This window comes from Thunnus albacares, chromosome 17 (genome assembly GCF_914725855.1).
Source record: "Thunnus albacares chromosome 17, fThuAlb1.1, whole genome shotgun sequence".
Lineage (NCBI taxonomy): Eukaryota > Metazoa > Chordata > Actinopteri > Scombriformes > Scombridae > Thunnus > Thunnus albacares.
In genome coordinates, this window is record NC_058122.1 from 7,987,940 (window position 1) to 8,010,565 (window position 22,626).

General features: G+C 40.4%; 1 protein-coding gene and 1 long non-coding RNA gene across 2 annotated transcripts; one reads left to right on the forward strand and one right to left on the reverse strand.

The window, feature by feature from the left end:
- The first annotated feature begins 6,532 nt into the window (after positions 1-6,532).
- Positions 6,533-20,795, forward strand: zmp:0000000896 (caspase recruitment domain-containing protein 10). Its single transcript, XM_044332417.1, has 24 exons — positions 6,533-7,146; positions 9,695-9,937; positions 10,890-11,027; positions 11,826-12,012; positions 12,356-12,494; positions 13,316-13,531; positions 13,695-13,814; positions 13,944-14,069; positions 14,262-14,441; positions 14,547-14,651; positions 15,864-15,900; positions 16,033-16,070; positions 16,161-16,249; positions 16,342-16,388; positions 16,606-16,726; positions 17,112-17,289; positions 17,477-17,600; positions 17,753-17,993; positions 18,185-18,254; positions 18,437-18,539; positions 18,689-18,847; positions 18,981-19,093; positions 19,382-19,497; positions 19,890-20,795. Exons 1-24 carry the CDS (start codon positions 7,140-7,142, stop codon positions 20,095-20,097), a joined length of 3,105 nt encoding a protein of 1,034 aa, XP_044188352.1. The 5' UTR covers positions 6,533-7,139; the 3' UTR covers positions 20,098-20,795.
- Positions 19,384-19,962, reverse strand: LOC122967672. Its single transcript, XR_006398655.1, has 3 exons — positions 19,871-19,962; positions 19,700-19,764; positions 19,384-19,469 (listed from the first exon to the last, which is right to left on the reverse strand). It is a non-coding gene; the product is annotated as an uncharacterized LOC122967672 (long non-coding RNA).
- Positions 20,796-22,626: the final 1,831 nt, after the last annotated feature.

The following is a 22,626-nucleotide window of genomic DNA, read 5'->3' on the forward strand; positions in this document are numbered from 1 at the left end:
AACAGAAGACAGTAGCCCTTCAGACTGAAGCCTAGAAGTTCAAATTGAGGAATAAATTTATGTCTTAGGCCAAAACTTAATTTCCCATGACGGAGGAGAGGAGAGCGGACACACAGGAGAGACTGAATCGACTGAGGGATGAGATAAAAGAGAAAACAGCACAGAGCTGTCGACCCTGAGCAAAGGAAAAGGGGACGTGGGTGAAGAGAAGGAGACATGAAGGGAGGAGAAGAACAGACATGAGAAATGGAGGGATCATTTTCGCCATGAATCTGGGAGGGTGAACACTGCAGCTCCTGTTAACAACAGCTGCAAAATATCAGACGCTCTCTGATTAGCAGTGAATGTGAGGGCGAGGAAAAGAAAACCAAGAAGACAGAGGGAGAGAGTGATAATAGGAAATCAGATACCATAAACTATAATGTTAAAAATGTTGTTGTCTCTTGTGTGAAATTATATAGAGTCTGCAACATAGTTCACAGAAATAACTGCATGACTAAACCTCCTTTTAATCATATTGTACATTTGAGTTATGGAAGGAGTGCAATTTTATAAGTGACAGAGAGATATAAACAGAGAAACAGAGATCCGACATGGATAAAAGAGGACAAACAGACTAAAACGTGAAGCTCATGGGCATGAGAGGAGGAAGGAGAGGGAGGTAGAGAGGAAGGCGTGCTACTCAAACAGGATGAAAAACCTCTGAGACAGAAAAAGGTTTTCTTCACAGGAAATGTCTTTCTCACAAATCAGAGAGGCAGCCAAGAAGCTTTAACTCCTTTCAGACGTTGAAACTCATTTAGTGTTCAACAGTTATTGCTATCATTACTGTCTCTCAGACCAAAAAGGTTCAGCCAGTAAAAACATATTTAGTGGAGTCATGTATGAAGTCGATTTTTCTTCGCCCACAGCGTCACTCTTCATGGTGGGTGTCCATCAGTCAGGATGTATTTTCTTTGGTTTTGTGAATATGGGTCCTGCTCTGGAGGACAGACCCAGGTTAGACTCCTGTTCTCATGAAACCCAGATGTGCGTTTTGAGAACATTGAGGTAGATATGCGGACGGTTGGGTTGAGGGGTAAATGAAAGAAGTCGACCCCTGTGTCTTTGTTTGGACTATGCTCCTGTTTCCGTGGATTCTGACCGGCCAGGAAGCTGAGTGTTGGCCTAGAGACAATAGAGCATTGTAATGTTAGTCCTCAGTGCTTTCTAGGCTGCAATAATAAAAAAAAAGCCATAAACATACAGATACACAGTCAGACACTTATTCCTGATGCTCATTTTCACCTTTGTTTTTAGAAACTCAGTCTAATTTTAGGAGTGAGATGTTTTTCAGAAAAATGAAATGACCCACAACAGAACAGAGCTGACTGTTGACTATAGCTCAAGTCATAAAGGAGTAATTCACCTTAAATCTATCTATTGAGTATCAAATAGTCATCCTTGTATCATAGCAAAACATCCAGAGAAACATCTCAAACCATTCTTGCGACAAAATCCATTGCTGTTGAACAATATGAAAACTCACAAAATGAATGTACATGACATGTGCATGATAGCAGGTTTTTTGGATCATTTCACATGTGCCCGGTTAGGTTTTATACAATTGTAACATATGTAAGTTAATGACAAAAATGAAAAATCTTAAAAATCTATACTCATAAGTATGTTACAAAACATTAAATTGTTACGCTGTAACACTTGAAATATGGAACAATGTATTGTGTTGAAAATGTTCAGTGTGCCACACCTGCTGTTCTTCACAGAGAAACAGGCTGCAAACCTTTCAGTCTTGCTTCATCTCACCAAAGAGTTTCACAAGGTCACAAAACAGCACACTTACCCAGATGGTTCAAATCAACTGGGATTTAACCTGCCAACCTTTCAGTTCTCAGTCTGACTCTCTAAACTTGCTACAGTCTGATTGCGTACAGACACTCGAGTAGACAAAGATATTTTATCGTGTTACTCCTAGTACTAATACTTGAGCAGAGTCTCTCAGCTTCACAAGGTCAAGGGTCATACGATGATTTACAGGATAGGATATATAAAACATCTCTCTATTTCTTTAGTTTTTGAGCTACAATTCTTTTTACATCTCTGCTTTATACATTATAGATTGTATCAACCTGAAAAAGAAAATATCATAATTGTTGAGGTCTGTGCATGTGTGACTGGGGCTGTGGGTAGATTCTACTTCACAAGTCAAAAACGTTGCACAGTTCATTATAGTGATGCTGACGATGTTTTCTACTACTATTGCTCAGTGAATTGACAGCAGAGTCTTACTTTATGCACTGATCATGTGACTGAAGCTGCAGTAATGCAGTCATGGTCGGTGAAAGAGAGAGCAAATCGAGAAGCTGAGAGAATTCAGTGGCTTTGAGTGAGTCACAGATGCTCAGTAAGGATTAATCCCTTGTCCCTGTATGTCTGCCGGGTGGGGAGACAGATGATGATGTCTGGGAGAACATTGAAACCAGCTATTGTACTTCCAGACACACTGTATTCATAGTCAGAGCACGCACACAGATGCTGGACATGGAAATATGGTCCAGGGTTTATGACTCAATGGCTTCTTATAATCGTTATGAATAACTCACATCTTCACTGTCCTGTAATAAACTTAAAATATGTGCCTGTTGGACGAAAATATTCTGTTTGTGGGTCTACAGACATAAACATTGTTGTGTAGAGCTCAAAATAGAACTTGAGCATCTTAACACACACTGACATTCTCTTGCTTTATTGTTGTCATTTCCAAGAGGGGTGGTTTTCCTGTTTGTGTTTGTTTGGTTGTTGCCAATAAAAAAAAGGGAACCCCCACATCCAGAGAAATGTGATCCAGCAGCAGGTGAGGCTTGTGGCAAACATGACCCTTGACTGAGCACAGTGACCCCTGGATGTCATCTCCTAGTTCATCATTTTAAGCATGGTTTAAAAAGTGGAAACCAAGACAGGAACATTAAAACCAACTTCAATACATATACTGAAACATGAGCATAAACATACACACATAAATACTCAAGACACACATGTGGAGCCAAAACCTCTGTGCTTATTGTGACTTCTCTATTACTATATGTAACCCTTCTCCTGTTTTAAGGCTAGCATGTGGCTAGCAATAGATGCATTTTTTAAAACTGTTTGTGTATCTGCAAATTGATGTGCAGCGGTCGGTAAAGTTGTCTATGTCTGCAGTTCAAAAGTGTGGTGGGGCTCAGATTTAGACAGCTATGTTACACCCTGTAATTCAAACATCAACTCAAACCTCACTGCTCTGGAAGGAGAGTGACAGGAAGGGAAGCAGCCCGGGCGTCAGTTTTCACTGGCACCACAAAGTCGTGTGTGTGTACATTTGTCTGCATGGCTTTAGGTATATAGAAATGTGAAAAAACACAGACTCTAAGCAGAATAATGAATCATTCGTACACCGTAACCTGGGTGACATAGTGAGGGGAACAGGGGTGCTTACTGGCAGACTACTTCGGGCTTTGAGCTGAGACCGAGGGCAAATAAAATGCCTTTTTATACTCCTACAGTGTATATTTAAGGTTTATATTATTTTTCTTTCACATAGCTGTTGTTTGAAGCACTATCTGGTTGAAAACTGTAATACTTAAAAAGTGGCTTTATTATTTAAGCACAGCTCTAAACCAAACACACTTCCCCAGTTCCTTCTTGTGTCCAGTATAGGATCAGCTGCATTGTCTCCATATGATTCCATTGATTTGAAGGATATCAGGGAAAATGAATACTCTTCTTGCATGACGACTAAAATGTTTCACACACAAAAGCTTTCAAAAGTTTTTTAAATTCATTATATGATAAATAAACATTCCCTAAAAGTGTCCTCTGGTTTATTGTTGAAATATTTCTGTCCCACTAATTGTTTTTCCAAGCTTCTTGTTTGCTTCAATAAGAATTCCTTCACTCTGACCCTGTGGTGTTACTGATGTTGATTCCATGTTAAACAGGAAATTGCATGTCATCCACATCACTACTGGGATGAGACGGATAAGAGCTCATCAAGCTATGCTGGCGATGCAATATATGACATTACAGTCGCAGAATGAGAAGACATATTAACTGCATACCTGTGCACCACAAGTGGCTTTCTTAGTCAAGGCAAAAGAATTATCATTACAGAACATCAGTACACAACAACGCCCTTGGAAATATATCTTCCTTTACCAGTAAGGAGTGGTTAAGACATTAGTTTTATTGGTGCCTGATGTTCATTTCTCACTTATAATCTCAATTTTGTCATAAAGCATCAAGGCTATGTTCAGTACCAGCAGCCTGATCAATAGTGAAAGCTACTGTCACAGTGTCCTGCCTACAAAGGAAACATAAATCACATGTCAAGATCTAAATCTGTCTCAATTACTCATGTCTCCATCCATCTCTCTCTCTGCCTGTTTTTCCACCAAAAAAAAAGTCAAAAAAGAGACATTCTTCAGCGACACAAAGGGGCGATTATGTGCAGCCGCCAAGCTTGAGTCATAGATGGAGACATGGGGGGTCAGCTGCTGGGTGAAGAGCCAGGCCTGTTGTGTGCTGGGCAGGAGCGGAGTGCAACAAACATAGAAATAAAACCCACAGACTCTGATGCTGTTTGAGCTGTACATTGTTGAATATATGAAGGCGTATTTAAATGAATTTAGATATCTGATTTCATGTTTCCTGTGTTATGCATGTGGGGCTGCCTCCAAAACTTTTCTCCAGCACTCTGTCTAACGTGCACTTGCAATACTACTACTGCAATAAAACCTACTTATTCCACAAAGTGCAGCAGTGATGATTATATCAGGCTCATCTTTCGAGTTCCTGTTGCCCTGAAGCTGCGTGTCAAACAAAACAGCACAGAGGAAGTGATGAATCAAACCTGTCCCTTGCAAAGTGTTCTTTGAAATAAATCCTTCAGCTCTTTGCACTAATGTGGTTTACTGGTTTGTATCCATCTCACATTGGAAAGTTCACAACACAAAGTGTGTTCAGCTATGACCTAAAGACACTAAAAAACCCAAGTGTGCCTTTTAGGAATTCTGCAAGATCTATTTCTGTGTGACTGAGATGTCACAATATCACACATTCCAGCATGAGCAAACTGTGGGGTCCAGTGCTGCTGTCAATAGCTCCTCTGTGTCGCTGTCACCTCAGAGACAACAGGAATGCTCATCCACTCCAGCCCTCCCCGCGCCACGGCCTGGACACACTGCTGGAGGATGGATTGGTCTGTCTGAGGAAAAGGCAAGAAGTAGAAGGTCACAGACGGTGACACAAAGAGAAATAGAAAAAAAAAGAGGGGCGAGGGAGAAAAAGGAAAACAGAGACAAGATGTGAGTTTGTGAATCATTACTAAAGACGGGCCAAAAAACAGAGGCAAACAAAGATGATACAGCACAAGATTAGATAAAAAACAATGAGGAAATAGAATTATTCATATGACCTTTTCTTTCCTGTCTGTAATTTCTCACAAGATACATAGATAAAAGTTGATGAAATCATATGAAATCCCCATACAAGGTTACATAATATAACATAGTCGACGCTGCTCAGCAAGTCTTGCAAGCCTTCATGACATTTATACAACCACTGATACAACACTAAGTGTGTCAAATGCAATGATGTCACCAACGCTGTATAGCTATATTTATATCCACACTAATTTGTTTACAGAGTGAGCATCCTCTCCTGACTGCGCTTCCTGTAGCATATGAGTAGATGCGAGTGCTTAATATGGTATCTGCTTTACATCTAATAACCCCCAGCAATCTCTCAGTAGCAACACTTAGACCCCCAAACAGGAGACCTGTTTATTCAGGGGAGGCCCAGAGATGGAGGGCAGTCTGACATTTCCTGCCCAGATGCCAAGAAAAAGACACATTCTTCTGCTGGGCACCCCATATTTCCTGTCTCATACACATTTCAGACATATTTCACACCACACGCTTCACCCCCTCCATCCCACACTCATGAGTTATAAACAGCAGCTGTTTATATACGTTCTTTTATAAACCAAGGGGGTTTTTGTTGCAACGCACAGTACCAATCCACAATGTACTTAAATTCAAACTTTAGCCACAGCCTTTCACCTACTGCTAAATTACTTTAGGTATTTATTGACATCATCACACTAATCTGGATGATGTTTTTTTTGGCCTGATACACTTGCCTGTACTTGTTTCTGCCTTTGCATCACTCCCTGGTTACATTTCCAGGCCAGACCCATTAAGTACTGATGAGTAAACTGGCAGTATTTCATTTTTTTTTTTATGAGTCAGCTGCACCACACATTCAAAACTACATTAATTATAGTCATTAAGTGGAGTGGGAAGTACCAGAATTAAAAAAGAAACAAAAAAAAAACAACAACAAAAAAAAAACGTTGAGGGTGAAACTGTGTGTCATTGTGTTTGGATGCACCAGGTGGGTCAGGTTTCCCTTTGCAGCGCTGGTGACTAACCTGCTCTCTCCTCCAGGCAATAAAGCCCAACTTCTGTAATTTTACAAGGTGAGAAGCTATTGTTTGCCCCTGGTGGCAGTAAAGCATTTGGAAAGTGAGTCACAGTGTTAGTGAGTCATATTCTCTTCAGGTCCTCTACAAATGTCTGTGAAACGTCCTAAAAGACCTGAATGAAGACATTTTTTTCTCACTTCAATTAATATTCAGAAATATCAACAGTTTGACTGCTATAGCCTAATGTTGAGTTTGTAGGCGGAAGCTTTATGATTAGACTATCGTTGGTTGAAAGCGCCATCTAGCGAAGAAGGACTCTATTTTACTGACTTTAGTCATTGATTGCTTTCCACTGAGCCATCCCTGACCAGTGTAGTGTTGACAAAGGGAATCCGCTTTGATGTAGTGATTAAGGGAATTTTTTCGTTCCTCTTGGCTCACGATTGGCCGGTTGTGTTTGACCGTGGGTGGGGAAGCTGAGTGTGCCAAGGTGTGCGTAAAGTATCCGTGCGTCCCTCTGCTCACTACCAGTCAGGTGGCGACCACACTCTGACCTCATTGCTTGGTTTCTCTCCCGACTCTTCTCTGGACCAGAATGGGATATTAAGAAACGTGATTTATTACTCTGCGCTTTACTTAGTCTCATCTTAAAGACAGATTCAAGCAGGTCGAAGACATGAGCGGTAAGTCAGCATTTAAGATTTCAATATTTAATGGGCTGTTTTCTCATCTTCTATGCGTTCATGTTCATTTGAAATGTGTCACTGGGAAATAACTGTTTAGACAGACTGTTCCTTTAGTCAACATAAAACATTATGCGTTATATGGCAGCAGGACTGTGATTCAGGTCAAGGAAATGAAATAGACTAAACTCTCTCAGAAGACGTGTAAAAACGGCATATTTAACTTAAACTTCATGCAATAATCTAAATCCTCATACACGTTGTAGATCTGTAATTCTGGCATGTAAGATAAACAGAAAGTACCTGGTGCAGTCTGTGGAAAGTATCAAGTTACCTTCAATTTTTTGCTTAATTTCTCACTTGACTTGACACATTTATCCAAAGCAACGTTTCTTCTCTCAAAACAATTCACAGTTATTTAAAATCCTGGTAATTTTCCAAAAAGAATTATATATTCATATTATACTATACTATTATACTTTATACCATATTTTCACACAGGGTATAAATATGGTAACATTATGAGTAATAAAACTCATAACTAAAATTCTTGATGACATCCCTACACGTGAACCTGTGAAATTACATCTGTTATAATATTTCTGAAGGCATGAAGAAAAGATTTTGCTCACCGTAAGCAAAGTTTTAAACAACACATCTTATTTCATAAAAATCAGTTATGGAGATGCACTATGGAAACCAAACATTTTTTGCAATATTTGGGTTTTTAATTGATTTTTCAGGAAAGGAAATCATTTTACATTGCAGACAGCTGGGCCTATTTTTTATGATTTTACTGGCCTCCTAGTTTCTGCCTCCTGTGTGCTATCATTCATTTCCTTGGAATAGATGACAGGTACAGTATAGTAGTCCAATTTAGGTCAGTGTTTTCTACTACTTTAAGCGTCCGGAGGAGGAGTTAGATGGTAATCACATGAGGACGGTGTCTCAATAGACTGTTTATGTGTAATGACAGAAATTCCAGAGAATCTAGACGAGCCTCAGCCTGCCTGTCAGCTCAGATTGCTCTCTGATCAGCTGCACAGGGCAGCGTGCACTTCACTCTCATTATTGGTGAAAATCTTGGAGGGGTAACAACAGAGGCGTGAAGGCCTATAGATTCAATTTCATGACTGATTTATCTACAGGGTGTTTCTAGAATTGACTGTTTATTAATTTATTATATAAGAATGTCATAAATAAAGACAAATGCTCATCACATGATATCAGAGCATGATGTCTTCACATTTCCTTCTTAGGCTTATCAGCAACCAAAAGAATCTAAAGCATTATAAAATTAAATGAAATGAATACTGCATTATATCTCAGGCTGCAGTGAGACGAGAGAGAAACTGGTGAGCTGGGCCTCTATGTGATTACAACAGACCCACAACATTTGTTAAACCAACCAAAACGAGACACGGGATTCTGCCTGTAGATCAACAGAGCTTTGGAAGGCTTGTGTTGTTATAGTGTGCCTTGTTTAGCAGTTTCTCACTGGATTTGGAGGTTTGGTAAAAGCTTTATCTGCCTTGCATCAGTGACAAGGGAATAAACACTTCTGGTATTACAACTTTTACTTGTAGATAGTTCTGAATATAACTCACAGTTAGTGTAAGTTCAAAAAACTCTCAATTCTACTGTAATATATTACTAATCCATTCACTTTCCTCACAGTGTGAAGTCAATGAGTCTGAGAAAGTCTTTGTCTGTGGGCCCCTGGTGTGTTTTTAGGTGTGCAATATGAGTCACGCCACCATTTTCATTCCTGCGCTCTGAGACACTGACCCACAAAGTCCTCCCCACCATAGTTTATGACCCTCTAACAGACGACCCTTTTACTCTTCAACAATTAAAGAGTGTCTAAAACCACTGCTGCAGTTATATTAACAGTCTGCAAGTTCCTCTTCATTCATGCAAACATTTTTGGCTTTCATCCAATCAAACCTGCCCTCTTATGTAAGATTTAAGTGTTCATCTGTCACACAGAGTATTTTGTAGGGAGTAATTCCTCCTCTGCATTTCTTTGGAAGATTTCCAGTAAAGAGCTCCATCTCATTCCTTCACTATGCAGCAGACCAATAATTCTTAATTCATCTTTAAGAATGATTTCTACTGTATGAATGTTGGACAAAGAGGATCACTACATTAATGTTAATTAAGGCTGAAAATGGAGGAATTTGCTTCTGATATCTTATCTTTGTGTTTAAAAGTAGGCAGACTGTGATTGTTTAGAAATGATAATAGTAGCATACCGTACTGTAATGATCCACTTTTGATGGCATAGATAAGGTTAGTCAGACAAAAACAAATGCCTACGCAATTCTTCATGGAAGAAAATATTTTGTCTAGGATTTGACATGTCTGCAAGCCCTCAGGGTTGAAGCATGCCAATTGAAGAGACATGGTCCGCTGACAAAACACCTCTGGAGTAATCAATTAATGCAAAATAATCAAAACATACACAACATTTCTGTCTTCTTGTCTCAGTCAGTGTACAATCCTACCTACAGTAGATCACAATCATTTTCCTTTTGGTCTCTTGCAGGTGTCACAGATTGGGAGGAGGGGGGTGACATTGTTCATGAGGAAGTTCGATCTTATCCGTCTTGGTCAGAGGAGCGCTGCGAGGAGCTGTGGGATCGTGTGGAAGGAGTACGACACAAGCTCACACGTATCCTCAACCCGGCCAAACTCACCCCGTACCTGCGGCAGTGCAAAGTCATTGATGAACAGGATGAAGACGAGGTGCTCAACTCTACGCAGTACCCCCTGCGCATCAGCAAGGCCGGTGAGAACAAACAGAATTCAATTAAAAACGTCAATAAATCAACATGGTAACACACGCCATACGGCAAAATTGAACACTTCAAGCAAAATGAGGTTTAATTGTTTTTATTCAACATGACAGCAACATGCAACTGCAAGCATATGAATATCCTTACTTGCTAGTACCCTAAAGGAAGCTCTTTTTAATGGTAAACTTCTCTCATGTTGAAAGTCAAACCAGAAGAAAAAAAAAACTTGGTCTTAAAACAAATAAACCTGGCTCATAGATTACATTTGTCACATTTTTTCCTTTATTACTGACGAGAAACACAGGAAGAAACAGAGATTCAGGTCTTTACTAAGATAAACTGATGTAAATTTGTGCCTGGAAGACAAGAAATTGTTCTGCAACCTTACATTATACTTTAAAAATAACTCACACAAACTCCCAAACAAGAAACATTACGTGTGAATGATGGAACAGCAGGTTGTCAGAGATCAACAGGTGGTAAAGATAAATGTAGTGAGCAAACCTGACTGGAAGTAAAGAGAGAGCAAGATGAAAGACTTCACTAAGTAAAGGGGAGTGTAAGGCAGACAGACAGGGAAGAATGACAAGTAAAAGAAGATAAAGATGAAAACAAACATGTTGCAAGTAAAGATGGGATGAAGACGAGCACCTGGTCCAATACCAAATTCATATCATTGTTGTGTCATTGCCAGTAAGTTAACTCATAGTTATGCCAGTCATTCATCATGGTCATGTTTGAAGTACATAACTACGGGTGTAAGTAACACTCACATCAAAGAAATAACATTTTTGTGGTTCAACTATTTCTGCTTTATAGTACCGACATGCTGACACTGCATTTATTGCTTTTTTTTGTCACTGTTGAAGCCAGTGTGCCTGGGATAGCAAATTAAAACACATTATTGTAGTTTTTCAGACTTTGTTTGTTCATTTTGTTGAACAGGCCGGTTGCTGGACATTCTGCGTGGTCAGGGCCAGCGAGGTCTTCAGGCCTTCATGGAGTCACTGGAGTTTTACCACCCAGAGCAGTACACACAGCTGACTGGAGAACAACCAACACAGCGCTGCTCCCTCATACTGGGTAAGCAGGGATTTCTCTGCATGTGGATCAATAGATGGTGAGGTGATGAGGTGATGAGGTGATGAGGTGATGAGGTAATGAGGTGATGAGGTGTGGACTTGAGTCACGAGACGTAGACTTGACTGAGACTCAAATCTCAATGTAGCATGCAACCATGTCTTTGCCAAGACTGTATTACAACTGACTCATTTTTTCTGACAATTTGAAATTTCTCCTAATTGTTATTGTGTTATCGGTTTCATTTTGAGAAACTACATTAAATTCAGGACTTGCTTGGCACTTAATGTTAAGACTTTTTGAGAATACACAAAGGTTTGTTTTTAAAGGTTACAGGGCCAGCAATCAGACCTGAGATACAGGCACTTAAAAGTAGTTAAGAATTCACTTTCAAGAACCAGAAACTCAATGTTATCTAGTACATAAGTACTTAGTGAACACAGTTTCTTGAGAAATGATGCTCAAGACTATATGAAACAATGCAGGCATGCTTAACAAACACAATATAATAAAAGACTTTCTGACGTTTGGCACTAACGGTCTGAATAAGATAAAAGTTCAAAGCTTGTAGAGCAAATATGGGAATTTGAGAGAAACAGGTAAATTGATGAAAGTTGCTTTCTCTCTGTAGATTTCAACCTCTGCAGCACCTCTTCTTCCACAAATTATTCATACAACACTTCAGTTATCCAGATATGTATGTATATGACAAGTAGTAATGTACGCTAGTCATTCAGGAGCTGGACACATAATCATACACTTGTCTTGTCTCGCACCTGTCCTCCTGACTTTAATCCCCAGATGAGGAAGGTCCGGAGGGTTTGACCCAGTTCCTACTGCTGGAGGTGCGTAAACTGAGGGAGCAGCTTCGTAACAGTCGTATGTGTGAACGACGCCTGTCTCAGCGCTGTCGAATGGCGGAGGATGAACGCAGTCGCGCTGAACGTAAAGCTCAGGAGTTGCGTCACGACAGACTGCAGCTGGAGAGGTTTGTCTGAGATTTCTAGGTAGCTTAGTTTGTTCCTCCAAGTTTGCCCCTGTTATTCAGTTTGAGGATTTACAGGATTAGGTTGTGGCTGCATACAGAAAATCTTGTGTCAGAGAATGATTAATGACAATTTACTGATTTATAGTAATAATTTTTCCTCATGAAGCTTTTAAGAGTGAGTACAAACTGATTGACACCTATAATGAATTCATGATTGATAGCTGACTTTAATGCCGCACAAAGCACATAGTGTATTCTTCCACTATCTGCCTTGTGTTGCACAAAAATGAATCAAAGAGAAACAGTAAGACAATGTTTGCACTGGATGATTTGTGATCTCAAGGCTGCGTCAAGACTGCGAGTCGGCCAGTCGAGAGCTGGGCAAGCTGAAAGACAGACACCTGGAGCAGGCTGTGAAGTACTCCAGAGCCCTGGAGGAGCAAGGCAAGGCCTCCACCCGTGAGAGAGAACTACTGACGCAGGTGAGTTAATGAGGAGCATGCGTAAGGATAGAAACTGCACAGAGAATTTTGTAGGTTTATGTGCTTTATTTTCCACAGCCTGATTTTAAACTCATGGACCATATATTATTAGATAATGATATCTGGGAGTCGTCTCACAGTCTGTAACTGGGAAACTCCACTCGATCAGTCAGAGGCACATCAGTGTTGAGAGTGAAGGGAGGGAGATCAGTCATTTCTATTCCACACCACCACATTTTTCTCAACTGATCCACAAAGTCTAAAAGCAGCTGTTGTATACATGCTGCAGACACATATTTTGGTGAATCTGCTAATAATAGCAAGTCCCACGTCCCCTAACTTGTCTGCTCCTGTTCCTTTAAACTTGCTGGAAAAGATCTGGTTGCCAGTGATACAGTTTATTACCATATCATTTCCTTTCAAGTTGTGGCAGACTTAGGGTAAGGAAAAAAGAAGTGTTATGCTTGATAGCATGATAAGGCAGCAAACAACAGTGCCCAAGGCAGCCACAGTGAGACTGAGAACTGAAGTTCAGTTCAGACCAGCTGAGCAGATGTCATCAGTCTCCCCTTTTTCTTTAGTTTTTGCGCTGCTACAACATGTCGACCAAAACCACTCAGGCAAGAACTGTGAATACCTGGAAATATTTGCGGTTTCATTTCACCCTGAACCATGGCAAAATGTAAATACAAAGCCATGTCATTGCATTTTAAAACATGTTTTACAACAGAACAACAGATGCCTGGTGTAGAGAATGATATGCTTACATTTTAAAATGTCAGGGTGTGTCTTTATGGCTGCTGTGCTCTGTCTCCATACAGGTAGAAGAACTTAAGTCCAGGTTGACAGAGGCAGAGAAACAAACAATCGATTCTCCAGGGAATACTACGCCAGCCAGAAGAAACAGTTTGCTCTCCAATGGCGGACATGGTCCTCCACCTGCTTTACCAGAAAAGCCGCTGCACCGTATTGAGATTCAGAAAGCTGAGAGTACAGGAACGCAGATGAAGGACTCAGTTCCTACCACTGGAGTCATAGTATGTTTTTAAATAGACATTGTCTATGATCTGATAGCACCTAAAAATGGTCTCTGTTTGTGTCTGAATCAGCTACAGTGCTTTTTTTATATTTTCCCGGCAATGTCTTGAATGGTTGGAGTGATTAATGTTCTAAAAATGTTGTCTGTGTTGTTTGCCTTAGGCCCTGATGGATATCCTGCAGCAGGACCGCAGGGAGGCTGCAGAGCAGAGGCAGGAGCTCTGCGATATCATCTCCAGAATACAGGGGGAGCTACAGAGCACCGAGGAGTACAGGGACAAGGTGAACAGTTTTCACCACCTGAAACATTGTTTTCAAAATGTTAAATTTGCTGCAAAAACCAATGATTCCACTGTAAAAGTGACCTTTCAGCCTTTGAATAGAGGTTGTAATGGTGAACTATGTTTGTAGCTGGAGTCGCATTGCGAGCAGCTACAGCTGAAGGTGAGGACTCTCCAGCTGGACTGGGAGACTGAGCAGAAGAGGAGCATGTCCTATTTTAACCAGGTCATGGAGCTAGAAAAGGAGAGGGATCAGGTCAGTATGTGTTCAGGGTCTGAATCGATTCTGGGCTCATGGCTCACGTGTCCCTAACAGTTTAACGATCTTACACAGTGTATCAGGGCATATTTGTATTTAGTTGTGTTGCAGTTGAGTCTGGCAGTGTGTATTCTGAACATTTTTTACACCATGCAAACTTCTTTTCTCTGCCTTTTTTTGCCTCTTCAGGCTCTGCGTAGTCGGGACAGCCTGCAGTTGGAGTACACTGACTGTCTCCTGGATAAGAATCGTCTGCGTAAACGCATCGCAGAGCTGCAGGCCAACCTGGAGCAGCAGTACAGGGAGCTGGAGAGAGAAAGGGAGAGGAGCCGGGAGAAAATGGATCAGAGCAGCTCCTGTCTGCACTGCGTGAGTTAGCACAGGAGTACAGCAAGTTAAGAGTGCAGCACTGTCTTTTCACTGCAACCACAGAACATTTGACACATTATGTAACTCTCTGTATCTGCTCCCCAGTCCCACCTGTCTCTGTGCAGTGAAGACCAGTGCTACGGCCCCTGCTGTTCCCTCGGCCTGGACCTGAGCCCCCAGGCCAAAAGCACCCACAGGCTGCTTAGAAAGGTCAGGTCCATGGTTACCATAATTATTATTTTACTCACATTCACAATAACAGTAGAATCACCATTGCTTTGTGATTTAAATCAGCATCAGTGGTCTTCATTGTAGGAATGTGGTACTGCTGTCAGTCATAGGAGTTGTAGCTGCTGTTTATTTTGTGTAAATATGCCTTTGTGTAGTGTAAGGGATCATTTCCAACTGTTTTGGGGGACTGCTACAACATGTTTTCTCAAGTTTTTTATTTTGCTATGCATGGAATGTGGCTTTTGGACTGAACAGTAAATTTCTTCAGCTAGACAAGGATCTTATTATTGTCTGAGATTTTGATATCCTTCCTGAGACTGAGAACCGTCAGCCACTCAGGTCATTATGAAACAACTACCTCAGCTTCAGGGCACATCACTCAGAAAATTAGACCCAACCAAATTATGATGAAATAAAAAGAAAAATACAGAGATTACTTGACTGAACTAACAAAATCCTAGAACAAAATGGAAACATACATAACCCTGTCTGACATAAAACTGAGTCGACCACTAAGTACAGACTGACTGAGCACAACCTGGCAGTGGAAGTAGGCCGGCACAGACAGACCTGGCTGCCCAGAGAGGAGAGGTTGTGTTTTTACTGTGACCAAGGAACAGTAGAGACAGAAATACACTTCCTAACTCATTGCAACCAGCATCAAAGTCTTAGAGACCAATATTTTGCAAAAAAATAAAAATAAAAATATTCCCAGTTCCTCTATCTAAGTGACTTGAAGAGGCTTTTGGTGCTACTAGGAGAGAGGAGGACTGCTGTAGACTGGCAGCAAGATATGTAGAAGCCTGCTATGAGCTCCACAGCTCTGTGAGCCCCCTGTCCCACATGGCTAATAATCAAAGTTTATTAATTAATAATTAATTTGTTGTATGTTTATAGCTTATGTTACTCTTACCTTACCTTCATTAGCCCTTTTGTTCTCCATGACCTTTTGTACTGTTATTGTTTATTTTGAGTATTTATATTTAATACAATTGTATAGCTTGTGTTAATATGCTTTGGCAACGTTGTTTTTGTCTGTAGTCATTCCAGTGAAGCCATGTGAATTGAACTGAACTGTATGAGACATTGCAGTAAATTCTTATGCAGATCTTGGCGTGTTAGTACGTGCAGGATGCCTCTCACTAGCTGTGAGATCATACTATATTCACACTTGTTTTTTCTGTGCTACAGGCGCCCTCTAGAGGCCAAGCCAATGACAACTCAGAGGGTAGGTTGTTTTTTTTTATCATTGACAGCTCGATTCTCAAGTTTGTGCAAGACAATACTTGTACTTGTGTTCTTTATTTCCTTTGTATAGTTGTACTTTATTTACTTGAATATTCTCTCTGCCCTTTCACAGGTTCTCGTTCCAACTCAGAGGAGAATCTGCTGTCGTCAGTGAGTATCACCGCTCAGATCATTATGAGAGAGAAAGAATGAGAGACAAAGTCAGAATTGGTGTCTGTTTATTTATCATTCTACCCTCAGGCAGAAGACAATGAAAAGGAAATAAATCGCCTCTCCACATTCCCCTTTCCTCCTTGTATGAACTCCATCAACCGACGATTCAACACAGAGTGAGTTTATCAGCCCCAAATCACCATCATTACTTGTTTTCAGCCTAACTGATTTCTTCACCCTTAACATCTGTTTTTCATGCACTGCAAAGGTTTGACTTGGACTCCTGGGGCAGTGATGAGAATGATAACATAACAGGTACATTTGATTCTGTCATGTTCTGCATTTGAATGATCAGTCATGTAGGAAAAAAAACTCAAATAACTTTTAAACGATTCTCTGATTGTTTCAGTTATTTTGGCATCTAAATACACTGAAAGAAACCATAAGAAAGCACTCAGTCCAGCTCTGCTTTTGCTATCTAAGCATGTAGCACATTGCAGGTGTAAGGTATGAGGCTCTCTGGTGTTTTCAGGTGAGCAGAGTGAACCTTCTTTGTGGGATTCGTGGAACTCCCTACACTCTCATCCCTTCCCCCCTGACCTGGTCAACCTTCCCGCAGTCTCTACAAATGTCCCCAACCCCAGCGTTCCCAGGTACAGCAAGCTGTTTTGATGCCTGTCGATGAAAGCCACTAAAAACATTGTTAAAGCATTAACTTATGTAATTGCTTTCTGCTTAATCACCATTAATGTCACTTGTAAACTGCTAACAGCAACATTTAACACCTTCATAGATAAGAATGATTACAATTCAGCTAATAGGACAAACTAAAAAAGTTTTAGGGGATTTATTTTACAAAGGTCGTGATAGTCACAATAGGCTACGGACCTTTTACGACTATTGCACACTTGCATGATCTTAATTAGTTTCTGGAAGCCTCATCATTTCTATCATACACAGATTAATAGAACTTAATGATGTCTCATTAAGTTATCACACCATCCTTATCTATTGCTGCTCATCCATGCCATCTTTCAGGATACCCCCCGTCTCCCCGTCTTCAAGTCCCCCTACCTCACCAAAGCACGGAAGAGCCAGCCTAGCTGATGATGTTACAATAGTCGGAGGAAACCGAACGGGGATCTTTGTCAGCCATGTGAGAGCTGGTTCCACAGCGGAACAATGTGGACTGAAGGAGGGCAGTGAGCTGCTGGAGGTGTGTGTCTGTGTGTGTTAGTTCTGTCATTAGTGAATAGTGTATGACGAAGGCATACAATACATGCTTACATTTGTAGTTTTGAGACAAATGCATAAGGTTCTTGATTGCAAAAAGTGCAAATGTAATCAAATATAAGACCATAAGGCTATAACATAACATTTTGTTTTTTCTTTATATTGAGCAGCTGGAGCGGGTTCTGTTTGGTGGGGGAAGTGTACTGCTGGGCCAGTGCACTGCTGAGGTAGCCCACTTTTCTCTACAGTGGTGGACTGAGCCTTCATCACTCAAACACCAGAGCAACCCAGAGGGTGAGTCCGTTATATTAGAGAGGGTCTGCAAACAGAGGTCTGAAATTTTCATTTAAAGTAGTAAAATCATATTCTTGAAACATTTCCCTGTGAAACACAGTTATGTTCATTCATTCATTGAAGTAAGCTGTCCCTCTGCATCCTGTCCTCAGCATACTCCGAGCTGTGCTCCCAGATCTCATCACCTACTTTCACGGGTGCTGACTCCTTCTATGTGCGTGTCAATCTCAGCATTGAGCCTCTCGGTGACCCACCATCTCTGGGTGTGTCTTGTGATGACATCATACATGTCACAGACACAAGGTACAATGGGAAATACAACTGGCGCTGTTCGCTGGTGGACCCACGCACAGCCAAGCACCTGCAGGCAGGAACCATGCCCAACTATAACAGGTACACCAATTAGACCCTGATTTGGCTGCTATGTTACATTAGATGATATTCTGGCCAAATGGGATTTCTTACAGTAGCTCTGAAAGACAAATATAAGCCTGGTTTTGAGTTATAAAGTATATTAAAAATAAGCTCTAAGCACATAACATTTGGAGTGTAAATAACTTGTATTACACTATTTTCCATTTAAGGGCACAGCAGTTGTTACTTGTAATGCTACGGAAAATGGCCCTGGAGCAAAAAGACTTCAAGAAGAAGGTGGTAAGTCTGCTCATATTCAAATGACATGGAGTATACAAAAAGCTGAGTTTCAATCACTAACCAAACTATTAAAGAACCCATAGCCTACTATTACCAATACTGCTACTGCTACTACTACTACTACTACTACTACTATTATATAACTATTAGATATTTATTTTTCTTCATTTTCATACATATAGTTTTTGAAGAAAACATCTAGCAGTGTTCGATTGGTCAAGGCAGCAGACCCCAGTTGCCGTGGGATTAGTTCCACACAGCAGGTCCTTTACACACTCAGCAAACGTAAGAACCATCCACTATGCTCCCAGAATACAACACCAAATCTTTGGTCTTTTTGGTTAAAAGTATCCATTTGTCCTTGATTATGTGTTTTTGTATGTGTGTACTTTGCATTAATGTGTGCATACCCACATGTGTGCCTGTCCTCTCAGGTCACGGTGAGCACTTGATCCCGTACAGTTTAGTGCAGCCGGTGCAGGTTCAGACCAAGCGGCCAGTCATTTTCTCCCCCTCCCTTCTGTCCCGCGGTCTCATAGAGAGACTGCTGCAACCCGCAGAGTCTGGTTTGAACTTCAACACCTGCCCACCAGGTATGCACACAGCATACACACTTATTCACACAGGTGATTTACAAACATTCATCAACTCAGTGAACAAAAATGTTGATAATTCCTCATTTGACCGCCACAATATCCTCTTCCCTCTGTTTCCTGTGGTTTTCAGAGCCTATTCAGGCTTCAGAGAGACAAGACAAAAGGGTATTCTTGCTGGATTCCTGCACTCCAGAGCAGGCTCTGGGCATACGGCTGCAGTCAATACAGGATGTCATCAGCCAGGTAGTAATAAGCACATCATATAGTCTTGTTATTTTTCTTCTGCCTCACAAAAACACAATCGCACCCTCTTAACACTCAATTGGGCTTCATTTAGCCCTGTACTTTGTATCATCTCAGGCACAAACACCCCTTCAAAAGAGTTTGCAGATGAAACCAATAAGCGATCACAGCTATTACCTGTAATGGCCAATTCATTTTATGGAAAGAGAAAGATGTCCATGTTGATAATGATGAATGCTCTTTGTCACACGTTATCCATTTATCTCTTCGTCTGTTTCACTGTTTCAGGACAAGCACTGTCTGCTAGAGCTGGGGCTGCCCAGTGTTGAGGGCTTGTTGAGACAGGGGATTTACCCTATCGTCATTCACATCCGCCCTAAGAACAAAAAACACAAGAAGCTGAGGTAAATGCAGTTTCATTTGCTGTGCAAGGAAGTTTAGTGCTACAGTAAGTTCACGTTGCATAACAGCAACAATACTTCATTCAAGCTTGTTCAGGCTCACCATACACTGAATGTTATTCACATTTTAGGCTAAAAATGCATTTTAAGGGGCATTCTGGTGGCCCAGGAGTTTTAAGACGCTGCACATTTATTTGCAACATACTTGGTCAGAGTCTGGAGGTGTAACTCTGTTGCATGTTGACCCAGCGTTCATTTTTGGTCACCTCTCTGTTGTGAAATAAATGTCATATTTTTTATATTCTATTTCATCTACAGACACATAGAGCAGACCCATGCAAAAAGAGAATCCAATTTTTTTCCTGCTGCTTATCACCTTCCCACTCTTGAAACAGGAAGTTTTTTCCACGGTGTGGGGACGATGGTGTGATGGAGGAGGTGTGCCAGGCCGAGGAGTTACAGCTTGAGACGCTGCCCTTGCTTTACTACACCTTGGAGCCCAACACCTGGAGCTGCACTGAAGAGCTGCTGGCAGCCATACGCAATGCCATCATTAGCCAGCAGAGTGCAGTAGCATGGATTGAACTGGATAGGCTGCAGTAGAGGAGAGAACATACAGAAATACAGAATGTGTTTGTCGTCTGCAGCACAAACTAGATTCTCCTGTCTGTGAGTAAATGATCTGGCAGCTGCCAGAACGCACCTAACCACAGCCAGGTTTCTATGTTTTTCATTTATATAGCCAAGCTGGACTGGCTACGAATAGTGAAATGTTAAATTAAAAAATAAAAAATAAAAAAAACAGAAATGACCTAGATAAATAAGGCCAAGTACATGACGATACAGACATACCTGTAGTTAGTTTCTTTTATCAACAGGAATTATGTCATGATGCTTGATTTTTCCATCCAAAGAGCTTACAACACTTACATTTTTATTATATAACTGTATTTTGCTCAAGGGGTCACACAAGGTGCTCATTTATAAAGGTATTTGTATCACTGGTCATTCATTGTTGTTTGGAGCAGGAAGTAAAGCTGTGAGGGTGATACAAAGAGACTCAAAGGTATGGGTGAAGGTGATAGTTGTATGTATCATGTACACTGACATAATCTTTGGTGTAGATCACATTTAAAAGTATGAAACTGATATTACTGTAGTTATATTAACTTTTTTTTTAAGTGTAAATTGTTTGATATTTTTTACTTACACTACATTGCATAGCAGAGTCTGTAGTTTACTGTGGCCAAATGGTTTTGTTTTTCCACTGCCAAATCTTCTTTTCTTCTGTAACCAGTTTAAATAATAAATGAATACAAAAATAATTGATTTTTGCCTCACTTGTGTGCTCAAATACACAACACATTTAATCTTATTGATTTTCATATTGAAATATAACAGCAGCAGCAGCATACATTTAGATATCAGTACAGTATCCAGAATCCATCTTCATCGAGGAAGCTTTAACATCAACAATCTGAAAGACAAAAAAATATATACAATTGTAATGGGAGACAAAAACAAACTAATTTTACATGAATTTAGTAGATCCATTCAACTAAACTAGACTATATTTCTATGGAATAAAGTCTGCGCTGCATAACTGTCAAAGCTCCCCTGCCTCTTTGAAAGTTTTTATTTCTATTAACTCATACAATAAAAATGCTATATACTCTCATTGAAAGTGACAAAAAATACTGTGGTCCTCTGAGGCAAATGTTCAAAACTACCTGGAAGTGTTAACATTATTTCTGTCCACATGGGCAGTTAATTCAACAAAGATTCAGCATCCTGATTAAAATAAAATATTGCAAAACTCTTGAGAAGCTGTTTATATTAAGTTTTTGTGATCACAGTTTCCTCACAAATCGAATTTAAAACAGTGCTACAGTGCACAGTTATAATTTAATCATTCATGGAATAAATAACATACAAAGGCTCACTGTGTTTAGAGTGCAACTTTAAAATTGTAGTTTAAATAAGTAATATCGGTGCACCATGAGGCCACTTTCAGTCTTTGTGAAGGCAGCATTTTCACAGGTTTTTACCTACCAATTTGTTTACTTATACTTTACAGCAGGGGTCAGCAATTAGGTTCGACCATGGGCTAGTTTTTGGAAGATTTTGCATTGGAGAGCCAGTAAGCGGCACAGTGGAAACACATGCCTATATGTTTTGTTTATTTATAACTCTGTTTAGGGTTGTATCTGTGGGCAGACGTAATTTTCCCACCCAACTTATTTGAACTCATTTGGCTAAATGTGACTCATACACAAAAATGTGTTCTGTGCTTCACTTTGAGACTAGAGACGTACTTTGTTATCCACACACAGTGGCTGCTTCATTCATGGTTGACTGAAAGTACTGTAGCCTACTACACCACAAACCTCCATCCGCACCCTCAGAGCTGCCAGCAGCTTGCTCCTCCAGGCCCCCATTACTAAGCTCTGCACCATGGGGGATCCAGCCTTCTGCTCTGCTGAACCACTCTTGTGGAACAGCTTTCCTAACCATCTGAGGGCAGCACAGACCCTAGACTCTTAAAAAAAATGCCTAAAAATCTTTCTATTCAGGAAGGCTTTTTCATCTTAACTCCTATTATTATTATTTTCTTTATGTTGTGTGTTCTATGTTATTACTTTGAGTTTCACTATGAATGAAAAGTGTGGCACACATTAAATGTATTGTTGTTGTTATTATTATTATTATTATTATTATTATTATTACTACTATCAGCACACAATTTCTGTTCAATAGCCACCTGTTGGCTGTTCAGTGTGTGTGTGTGTGTGTGAAAAATAAATCTGTTATGGTCGAATAGGCTGTAGCGGTGGAATTTAAACAGTGTTGGAATTCACACATTAATGTTAAATTTCTGGTGGTTTATTAGGTGTCATTTCAGCACCATGCATTGTTCAAATAGCAGGGTGCAACCTCTCCTCCTGTGGAGACAGTATAGAAGTAACATTAATTGGGTTTTACACAAGCTGTGTGTTTATTCGGTTACCTGCAATAGATGTCTTAAAAATGTATGTAAAAGTTTTGGTGCAAATTATTAAAGTGAAAACTTGAGCTTTTGTCAGGGGCCTAAACATATTTTCTGGAGGGCCGGATTTGGCCCACAGGCCGTTA

What these genes read in the sequence shown, in the direction of transcription:
- zmp:0000000896 (XM_044332417.1), top strand. An exon ending in AAGACTTCAAGAAGAAGGTG is followed by an intron (nt 18,255 to 18,436) that starts GTAAGTCTGCTC and finishes TCATACATATAG; the next exon opens with TTTTTGAAGAAAACATCTAG. An exon ending in CCTTTACACACTCAGCAAAC is followed by an intron (nt 18,540 to 18,688) that starts GTAAGAACCATC and finishes CTGTCCTCTCAG; the next exon opens with GTCACGGTGAGCACTTGATC.